The sequence below is a fragment of the Podarcis bocagei genome (genome assembly GCF_964188305.1).
Source record: "Podarcis bocagei genome assembly, chromosome: 12".
NCBI lineage: Eukaryota > Metazoa > Chordata > Lepidosauria > Squamata > Lacertidae > Podarcis > Podarcis bocagei.
In genome coordinates, this window is record NC_138137.1 from 36,128,228 (window position 1) to 36,139,257 (window position 11,030).

Sequence of the window (11,030 nt, forward strand, 5' to 3'; positions counted from 1 at the left end):
GGCAAGCCACGCCCCCTCCAGCCAGCCGATTGGCTGGCCAGGAGGCGTGGCCGGATGGGATTCCCCTGCTCTCGCGGGGGCTGAGATGGGATTCCCCGCTCACGTGGGGGCGGATGGGATTCCCCGCTCACGTGGGTAAGGGCGTGATGCCCGCAACCCCACCTCCTGGGGCAGGCCCGGAAGTGGCTATGCGCGAAAACTTCGCGCATGCACAGGCCCAGTAGCGAGCGGCGATGGGATGTGGGAGCTCGCTCGCTTGCCGCCCCGCGTGTGCTCGCCTCTCGCCGCCCGACTCGCCCGCCTCCCTCCCACGGAACACAAGGCAACGTTCCACGGCACACTAGTGTGCCGCGGAACACCGGTTGGGAAACACTGATGTAGATGATCAATACTGCTATTATTACACCAGGTAATACCTAAATTGGGATGTGGGTGGCGCTGTGGGTTAAACCACAGAGCCTAGGACTTGCCGATCAGAAGGTCAGCGGTTCAAATCCCCGCAACGGGATGAGCTCCCGTTGCTCGGTCCCTGCTCCTGCCAACCTAGCAGTTCAAAAGCATGTCAAAGTGCAAGTAGCTAAATAGGTACCACTCCTGCGGAAAGGTAAACGGCGTTTCCGTGTGCTGCTCTGGTTTGCCAGAAGCAGCTTAGTCATGCTGGCCACATGACCCGGAAGGTGTACACCGGTTCCCTCGGCCAATAAAGCGAGATGAGTGCCGCAACCCCAGAGTCAGCCACAACTGGACCTAATGGTCAGGGGTCCCTTTACCTTTACTAATACCTAAATTGAAGATCTGAAATAGAAGTGGCTCTTCTGAAAGACTCAGTGAATTTTATTTTAAATGAAAGCATCAATTGGTTTTCTTTTTTCTTTTTAAGAAAGGAAAAGATTCATCTGCCCTGAAAGCCCAGTGTTATTTAATAGTTTATTTGTCTGCTTTCAAGTGGCAGTGAAGCTCCTCATATTGCACATGGTGAGACAAAAATGGACAGTTCGATAGCAGGTGGGTAAGTGTTTCTCAGATTAAAAGTACAATTCACTGCAGAAATTTAGGTAGATATGATTAGGTAGGCCAGGAGAAACATATTAGAAAGCAGAAATATATTTTAGTGTTCTTCTCCCTTTTACAGTCCATAAACAGCAAGTCCATTCACTTGAAGACCTTTTACATGGGAAAATTCTCAGCTTCTTACAAAACAGTGAACTGCAATTTTCTGTCCTGTGCAAAGGGCAAAAATTATTAATTTTGAAACATTTAATGGTTTTGTAACAATGAAGCAGCATCCAATTACTGAGTAAAGCATTTCCCATGGCTATCGTGTTGTACTGGCAACTGGAGTTTCCAGTCCCTTTTCAAGGAAAAAGACCAACCAGGCATCAAATGGGCACATTATCATGAATATAGAGTAGGTCCCTGAATGGCTCTATTGAATTTGTTGTGCAAGTCACATCCAATTTCTTTCCAAACTTGTAAACTAAACTTGGAGAGGAAAGCAAGTGTTGAGACAATTGAATCCTTTGTTCGGTAGATGTAAGAACACGTTCCGTTAAAGAGATTCCTGAACTGCAGAATAGTGTTCACTGTGGCCAAAGAAATAAGCAAGGTGTTATAGCAGTTTAGTTCAGAAGCAAGCTTGGAATGATGGGAACAGCTCACTGCAATTTGTTGCATATTTGTATTGCTATGTTGTTTCTGAAGGGCTTACATAAACTTGAACCTCTTGCAATTTATCTGGAATTAGGTCAGTCGTTCCTTTGGATTTTTTTTGTTCCTCTGGCAGAGGACCAGGCTAACCATTTCCATTTTATCCCAAACAGTTACAGCTCATGGAAAAAACACTGAGATTTCAAGAACTGGCTAGTCCACTGAAAGTAGTTCAGCACGTCCCACTTCCTACATGGCGAGAAGTTCCAAGGCACTGGGCTGGGATAACCCAGCCAGATGGGTGGCAGATATCACCATCAGCAGCAGCCTTCTTCAATTATTTACCCCACCCAGAACACTCAAAGAGCGTTCTAGTTCCCTCCCACTGCTACCTGTTCAGAATCATTAGTTGGCAACCTCCTCAGCAAAATAAATGTATGCCCAAAAAGCTGCAGTGAAATGAGATAGCATAAAGGCATTTGGCCTTAACTGATCCTTGTTCTAATTAGACATTGTTCAGTCATGTACATGAGGCCAATGGAGGCCTGTCTTGGTATGACTCTACATGCTTCCCCCAAAACTCAAATATATCCTCCTAAATCTCAAGATGTAACAGAGGTTGATAATCTGGTGTGATGAAATCTGCGGAAGCAGAGATGATTACTTCACATTTTAAGGACTGTGTCATAAGTTGCAAATACGTTTTGATTGCAATCAGTCTTTTTTATTAATTGTTGCCTGTTAATTGGAATATTTCGTTCTTTTAAAGAAGAAAGTGTTTCGGATAATTAATAGGTAAACTGATTTTCGGGCAAGGAAATTGCATGCAACCAGAAGCAACTTATCACATTTGAGAAGTTTGTGTGTGGTTTCATGTTTCTTTTGCAATGGGTGTGTAGGTGTAAATACATGATTTCAAAACCTTATGCCATCTGAAACGGTCCATCAGTGCAAGACAGCTCCTATCACAGCCAGCACTGGCAGGGCTGGTGGGAGTTGCACTACAGGTTCCCCACCTCTGGTGTCACTAGTTGGAACAGAAGTGCTACCAGTATTTCCTGTAAGTAAAACTAACCAGATGCATTATAATAGCCTAACATCACTGCCGCTCCCAAAGTTGTTGAATTATTATTTTTCTACCGCGTGAGTGCAAACTTTTATATTGACATGGGTAATGAGAAGATTGCTGTGAATATTTAAGTGGCCAAAACCATGAATATTACACTAGCTTAAAGAGGATCCAAAGAAGCTGTGTCCAAAGAAGAAAAAAGTTTATTGCAAATAATGATGTTCACATCAGTCTGAAAATGAGTAGTGCCCTTGCCTTTGAACTAATTGTCCAAAGAAAATCTACAGTCCATATTTCTCGATCATCTCATTTGCTTTAGAAATGTAAGCCTTCATGGCATCTTCTTTTGACATACCTGTAAAGGGGGGGAAATCAGCTTTATTACTATGCCTTACTTGTTATTTTCCCATGACATTATTTTGAATCAGAATAATAAAGAGCTGTAATAAATCCATCACCTTTCTTCTGGTTCCATGCTTCCCATTTTGCTTTGCCTTTCAAATCCAGCATCCCAGGACACTCTGCCAAAAGATAACAACTAAGTTTCAATAAAAACCACGCAAAGTATCTTTGAAATGAATATATAAACGTGTAGGTATGTACAAAGTTACCAATATTAATATTTCCCACGGTCGACTGCTTGTAGAGTCCATACAGTTCTTTTAGTTCATCATCAGTTGGTTTGGTCTTTAGTTTTTTTACTTTTTCTGCCACGGTGTTGAAGTCGGCCTGAAGAGAGGCAAAAAAAACCCATAAGAATTTCACTTAAAACAGCCATATATTGCTTCCAAGGAGTTTGATGCTTCAGGGAGGAGTCTCTCTGAGTCTCACCTGGTCATGCCAGAGATTGAATTTGAGACCTTCTGAAACAAAAGACAAATGCTCTACCAGCAAGTTATGCTAAGAAGCTTCCCATGCAATCAGCAGTTGCATGTAGTCAAGTTGTAGCATCGCTTGAATCTCACTCTCTTTCTCTGTGTAAGCTGCAATGCAGATACTGAAGACACTGGGCATCTTTCCAACTCTGTTCAATATCAGCTCTTTCAGCAAGCTGGGTTGTTTTTTGTTTGCCTTGGTATTTTTCTATTCTTGGGTATAAGGTTTCATTTGAAGTAAGCCAGTTTAATCAGTCTGACATGGCTACAAGAATGTCACATTATACTACCAGGCCAGAATATGCTCGTCTGCGATGGGACCAATATTTAAAACTTCTCAGTCCTATGCACGTTGGTTCAAAAGTCCCAATGGACCTGCTCTAAGGAAGGCAGGTATAAAATGGCAGCCTTAATGCAGGTTTATTTCTCTGTAACACTTTAATGATCAGCAAGGGGCTAATTTGGCTCACTGATTTTAAAGCATGTTTATAGACTGGAATTACCTACCCAAGTTTATTTTTGACTAAAAAGCATGGGATTTTATAATTTCCATATCAGTATCACAGTGTTCCACCACAAAACAGGTTTATGCTCCTTTTATCCTAAGATTTCTGTCAGGCGGGCTAGGGGGAGCTAGCAGCTTGCCCAGGGGTCAGCAAACTTTTTCAGCAAGGGGCCGGTCCACTGTCCCTCACACCTTGTGGGGGGCCAGACTATATTTTTTTTTTGGGGGGGGGGGGAATGAACGAATTCCTATGCCCCACAAATAACCCAGAAATGCATTTTAAATAAAAGCACACATTCTACTCATGTAAAAACACCAGGCAGGCCCCACAAATAACCCAGAAATGCATTTTAAATAAAAGGACACATTCTACTCATGTAAAAACACGCCGATTCCCAGACCGTCCATGGGCCAGGTTTAGAAGGCGATTCGGCCAGATCCGGCCCCCAGGCCTTAGTTTGCCTACCCATGAGCTTGCCAAAAGGCCTCATTTTGGGCTTCATGGCTGCCATCTGTTCAATATTCTGTCAGCTCTACTGATTTTCGACTTCACCGAGGTCAGAACTACATTACATGTGAAATACAGATACTGCTGTCAAGGATTCAAGTTCTGCTCCCGTGTTTCTCCCTAATGGGCATGCGCAGTTAGCTTGCATTGTCATATAACCACACTAGTGATGGAACCACATATTGTGAGCAATCAGCAACCCAAGTTCTTCTGTCTTTGAGCTGAAAAAAGACAGTTGTCCCAAGTTCAATATTATTTTTTATAGAAAAAGGTTTCCTTCCCATGGGTGGGTGGAGAGAATGGTTTTTGGCTGCAAACAGCTTCTTCTACCCTAATCCTCTCAAGACCAAGTGTGTGGCTTTGATATTTGCACTAATGACAGCTCCCAAGAGCAGGAAGCTCTGGATAAGTGAATCCAGTAACTCAAGGAGAGAGCAAGTACAGGTATACGTTTTTGTGAATTAGGTCCTAGAACAGACAATGATGTTTTTAAAAAGAGAAACGTATGGGACTGGAAAAGCTACTTTTCAGTTCTCTTTGTCAGTCTCCAAGAATCACAGATCATTTTTCAAGAATTCTAAATGAAGAACCTGACTAGTTTTAAATATGCATTTATATAACACATTGGCTACTTTTCCCACACAAAACCCCCTTAAAAATAAAGATGCTAGTCTAGAGTCCACATGGTTTAGCAATCTCCTTTCCCTTTTAGAGCAGAGCTAATTTTACAAAAAGCAAGACATGCCCAGCATCTTTTTATTCTGCTACTTCAGGGTAACCTTGAGTCAGTGTCAATAATTCTCTCATCTGCCTTTGCTATGATTCTAAGTCACAAGAGACGCATTACAGTGATGCAGGAAAGGTGATACTGCTCCACTATATGTAGTACAGCTCTTGTATTGACCCTTCTTTGCCAACAACTGACATGCATTACCCATGCCCCGATGGCTATATTGCTAAGTTATTTATTTGATTAGCACTGTGTAATCTCCAGGCAGACCTGCAGTTATATGCATGAGCAGTAGGATGCGTATTTTGCGCAAAGCTCATGACACAATGATCCTGCCAGAACTGCATGCCAGCCTGTGGCGAATCAATCGGGCTCTTTCCTCGCAAGTGCTCTAATGTCTGTTATGAGAAATAAAGGCCAGGCTAAGCATCCTGACTATTTTAACAAAGGTGTCATAAGGAACCTCTCTCTCCTATCAGAAAGTAAAATACTGCAAAGAAACAAATAATTCAGTATGAAGCTTTCCAAATAGGCAGACGGCCAGCACTAAAATCCGGACTCTTAATCAACTCAACCTTGGCTCACAAAGATGCAGTCGTCAACTCTTAAATTCCCATAACCTCTCCCCCCACAAACATTCATTGGATGAAACAACTATAGAACATCACTGAAATTAAACAATGAGCTACTGTGTTCCATTACAGAGCAGTTATAACAGGGCACCCATTCATTACTGTGTCCACTATGTGTAACCATAGTATCCATTCATTCATTCATGCTATCGTATTTTAGGCCCACTGATACAAATACCGTTACAAATTCAGAGTTGGTTTCCCACCCTTCTGTTGATTAATTCTCACTATTCTTTCTTCCCACATGCTTCTATTAATATTAGAATAGTAGATTTAACTACACCTAGCCATAAAAAGCTTGCTATAAAATTATGGCGAACTATCCAGTTCCAGAGAGACGCAGGTGGTGCTGTGGGATAACCACAGAGCCTAGGACTTGCCGATCAGAAGGTCGGCGGTTTGAATCCCCGCGATGGGGTGAGCTCCCATTGCTCAGTCCCTTCTCCTGCCAACCTAGCAGTTCGAAAGCACGTCAAAGTGCTAGTAGATAAATAGGTACTGCTCCAGCGGGAAGGTAAACGCGTTTCCGTGTGCTGCTCTGGTTCACCAGAAGTGGCTTAGTCATGCTGGCCACATGACCCAGAAGCTGTACGCTGGCTCTCTCGGCTAGTAAAGCGAGAAGAGCGCCACAACCCCAGAGTCAGTCACGACTAGACCTAATCGTCAGGGGTCCCTTTACCTTTATCCAGTTCCAGAGAATATGAATAGCCAATGGGATTATTATAAACTTGATCACCAGGAGCTGTTTTTCAAGCAATAGCAAGAAGCCAAAGAAACACACTTATACCCAAGTGCTTAAGTTAGTCCAGTAGTTGTTTTTTATATACTTTGAGCAGCAATTGCCTGCCCACCCCCAGCATGCACATCATACATTTAAAAGACATTTCCCCTCCCTAAAGAATCATTCAAACTGTAGTTTTTAAAGAGTGCCTCATGTTGTAGGCCTGTGAGGTGTAAATTAGTTCCAGTGATTTTCCAGGGGCCAGAGAATGCACTTTAAACCCAGTGATTTATACACAGCCTAAATTATTGGCCTTAACAGGGCATGGGGTCCCATACTGGTGTTACAGGAGGAGATGACAAGTGTGGTGGGAAGATTAAAAGACAATCAAAGAAATATTTTAAAATTTTAGTGTAGTATAGTATAAGACGATATAGTATCAATTTTTTTTTCTTATTTGCAGAATATGGGTATATTTTCAAAATCAAGCACTGCGTGTTTCTTTTTGTTTTCCAATGTATTTCTTTTCCAGTTTCTTTTCTTATCAATTTCTTTTTATTATTATTCTGAAAGTGTGGCCTAGAGGGGAAAAGTTCTAGAACCACTGGCCTAAATCAATGCTTTTAAAAGTACCCTTTGGCTGCAATGCTATACTGTATACTTAGGAGTAAGCCCCATTGATTACTGGGACTGCACTACTCATAGGACTGCACTGTCAACTCAAAAGTGGTCTGCCAGGGGCAATAGCATGGGAGGGGGGTTGCTATTGTGCAATGTAACCCTGACACCCTTTTCAGCATGCAGACCTACCTGTGCTTTTTAAAGGATACCAACCAGGGTGGCAATGGCTTTTTAGAAAGAAGGAATCCCAGTAAATCCCCCCTCTAGTTAAGAACATAAAATCTCATACTTCTTAGTGGGGGTGCTTTGAAATTATCTGATAAACTATATTCAGGATTGTTTGCGTAAAGTCAATTATGCACTTGCTCTGAATAGGAGAAAGAATATCTGTATTGTTACAGGGGCACTGAAACATAAAAAAACCTTAACGAATATGTAATCTCATTAGTTATCCCTAAATATTCTGTAATCACCTTGTGAGCTCTTTTGCAAATAGCGTATTACAGCTCACCCAGAAGGCACAGCTTGATTGCACAATATAGAATTGCCTAAATAAATGCATAAAATAGGTTTGCGACCGACTGTTTGCATGCTGCAGCATCCTTTCTGGAAAGCCAAAACTGAGAAGAAAGCCCCTACATGGCCATGCACTTTGGGGAAAAGACATTTATGGGGGGACCCCATTACATCACAAAGATGGCACACAAATATTATTAAAGAAACAACAAAATCTTAAAATCTATTTACTGTTGCAATTGATGGGGGGAAACTATTGTATTCTAACTGGATGCTAATCACTTTTGAATGCAGTTGTGTTTTTAATTCTACATTGTTCCGTTGCTTTATTACTGTTCTACATCTAGATGGCATTATAAGAGACAAGCTAGCAGCCATTCATTTAAATTGGAGCGGGTGGCTGTGGCTTGCATGTGTGCAGAGAGTCACAAAGACTGCATGTTACACAACAATCATCTGTAGTCCTCAAATCCCCCTTGCGAAAGATTCGGCCAAAATCCAGGCAGTTAAGCAGAGCTGCTGTGTGCAGAGTTTGAGTACTTCTGGGGGGGGGGGGGATTATGATGCTGCTGAATCTGCCTTCACCAGCTGCATCACTTTCCTAGACCTTCTCTGCATGATGCTAATGCTGGCCCAGCAGAATAAGTAGGAAAGAGCTGAGGCCTGCACATCAGAAAGAGAAGAGGCTGCGGCTTCTGATCCTAGCATGCAAGTGGAGTGTTGCAGTCCTCAAACTTTGCTGGTCCCCAGCCATAAATGCTCCGATGGAGGAAGCCGTAAGTGTTTGTGCAGTCACACTTAACTCGGAGGGGAGACTAGCTAGCACATGCACAAAACATGAATGTGCAGCACCTAAAGGCAAGCAGTCTTCAAAGTGTCCCAAATCCTGAAAGACAAGACTCTCCACTGCTCCCCTATAATTCTCTAAAGCTGAAATCCCAAACCAGTCCATCAGGCAGGTAGGTCCCTGCCTTGTCCCCAAGCAATTCCACAGATCTTCTGCAACTGTGCACGGGAACTTGCCCAAGTTTATGGTTTCAACACTAAATGGATTGCAGCTCCCATTTGTGTGGTTGGGTGGGGGTGGAGGGACTTGTTTCATCACATTATACTTCATGAATCAGTACAGTGGTACCTCGGGTTAAGAACTTAATTCATTCTGGAGATCTGTTCTTAACCTGAAACTGTTCTTAACCCGATGTACCACTTTAGCTAATGGGGCTTCCCGCTGCCACCACGCGATTTCTGTTCTCATTCTGAAGCAAAGTTCTTAACCCAAGGTACTATTTCTGAGTTAGCGGAGTCTGTAACTTGAAGCGTCTGTAACCTGAAGCGTTTGTAACCTGAGGTACCACTGTACTAGCTGGAGGAGCTGCAAATGCACGGCTATAACTGTCCAGGTTTTAAAGTCCTACCTCCTCAATTCTGCACCTACATACTTCAACATGAGGTGCAATGTTATGGTGACTTGGGGAGGAGGAGGGGGGGGTCTAGTTGATCACTGCAGTGCTGACCCCTGAGCCAAACAGCTGGGAGGGGGGAATTCCCTTCCAACCAAAAGGTGTAGGAAATAATCAAATAGGGAAACTCAAGTCACACTTTTTTAAAAGAGTGTATTACACAGCAATTCTATACATGTCTGTTCAAAAATAAGTTCTATTGAGTTCAATGAGGCTCAATCCTTCCAGGTATAGGATTGCACGGTGCAGGCATAGGATTTGCCTAAGAATAGCTTCGCTGGATTGGATCGAACCGAACCCAGCAGCCTATCCTGCACAGCACAGGAGGTCACTCGCCGGATACTGCTGCAAAACCTGGGGACCAGCAGCCCTCCCCCGCTACTCCTCCCCAAGTGCCACTCTCGGCGCAGTCCAGGTCCCTCCAGAAGCTGCCCTCACGCCGCTGCTTCAGGCGCCGGCCCGCTCTCCCCCCTCCCGCTCCTTCCCTCGAGGTTCCCTTACCTCCAGAGTCATGGTGCACAACCTGCGACGGCTCCTGAGCTCTCCGCAAAGCCCCGCCCCCGTCCGGAATGAAGCCGCAGCTCCCTCTCGCAGCCCTTATTTATAATGCCATCGGCCCAAGCGTCCCCATTGGACAAGAAGGCACTGTGACGTCGCACCAGAGGCGCGAGCTCCCCAAAAGTGAGCCAAGTAGGTGATGCTACTGCTGCTGCCTCGCCGCCTTGGAAACCAGACCAGCTGCGGAGAGGCAGCGCGCTTTGGTGATTGGCGGCTGGGCTTTGCGGCAGCAGCCCCATCGAGTCGCTAGGCGGCAGTGGTGAGCAGCGAGCGAGAGCGCCGAACGCTGTTAGGCGCAGACCTGCTCGCAATGGGCTGAGCTTCAAGTCCGACATGCAACAAAATGTTGCAGTGTACCATCGCTTCTGACGATGGGGTTTGGGGATCTGCTCTCCTCCGGATGTTGTTGGACTGCAGCTCTCCCACTGGGTCCCCTTTTTTATAGCCTCAAGGTGGCTGCTTAAGAATTTTTTTATTTCCCCATGTTATTATTGTCTTCCAATTAGGTTGACTTATTTTTCAGCTGCCTTTTGTTTATTGCTGATTTATTGTTTCGCCGTCTGTCATACTGTACGTTTTAGTCTATGGTTCGTTTTATTGCATATGTTTATAAGCCTTGTAAGCTGTGTTGCGTATCTGTTGGTTTAAAAGCCAGGATATAAATAAAAACACTATTACGACTGCTGAGAGTTGTTAGGAGTTCCCTATTTCCCTCACAGAGCTGCAATTTCCAGAGTTCTCTGGTAAGAAAAAGAATTGATTGTTAAACAGCTCTGTGTATTCTAGCACTGTGAGGGGAATAACGGTCTCCTAACAACTCTCAGCACCCTTTGCAAACTTTCAAATCCCAGGATACTTTAGGAAAACTGTCCTGAGCTCTATGGATGGATAGTACAGTGGTACCTCAGGTTACATACATATGCTTCAGGTTACAGCTAACCCAGAAATAGTGCTTCAGGTTAAGAACTTTGCTTCAGGATAAGAACAGAAATTGGGCTCCGGTGGCGTGGCGGCAGCAGGAGGCCCTTTAGCTAAAGTGGTGCTTCAGGTTAAGAAAAGACCTCCGGAACAAATTAAGTACTTAACCTGAGGTACCACTGTATACAGATTTACTAAATAGTAATAATAGTAATAATAACAAGTCATGACTTTTAAAAGTGGTTGATAGTGCTTTTCAGATAAATGAAA

At 43.8% G+C, this 11,030-nt stretch overlaps 1 protein-coding gene and 1 long non-coding RNA gene across 2 annotated transcripts; one reads left to right on the forward strand and one right to left on the reverse strand.

Annotated features, from left to right (window-relative positions):
• The first annotated feature begins 285 nt into the window (after positions 1 to 285).
• On the forward strand, positions 286 to 3,082 carry LOC308569424. The gene is made up of 3 exons (XR_014000716.1): positions 286 to 409; positions 881 to 1,005; positions 1,821 to 3,082. It is a non-coding gene; the product is annotated as an uncharacterized lncRNA (long non-coding RNA).
• ACBD7 (acyl-CoA binding domain containing 7) lies at positions 2,902 to 9,944 on the reverse strand. Its single transcript, XM_081163365.1, has 4 exons — positions 9,786 to 9,944; positions 3,328 to 3,445; positions 3,175 to 3,237; positions 2,902 to 3,071 (listed from the first exon to the last, which is right to left on the reverse strand). The coding sequence occupies exons 1-4, from the start codon at positions 9,795 to 9,797 to the stop codon at positions 2,998 to 3,000; spliced, it is 267 nt and encodes an 88-aa protein (XP_081019491.1). The 5' UTR covers positions 9,798 to 9,944; the 3' UTR covers positions 2,902 to 2,997.
• Between the last annotated feature and the right edge of the window lie 1,086 nt (positions 9,945 to 11,030).

Excerpts from the sequence above, each read along its gene's own strand:
- ACBD7 (XM_081163365.1), bottom strand. Across the intron at positions 3,238-3,327 it reads CGTGGGAAATATTAATATTG|AGTGTCCTGGGATGCTGGAT; the intron begins GTAACTTTGTAC and ends ATCTTTTGGCAG. Across the intron at positions 3,072-3,174 it reads AGCATGGAACCAGAAGAAAG|GTATGTCAAAAGAAGATGCC; the intron begins GTGATGGATTTA and ends CCCCCTTTACAG.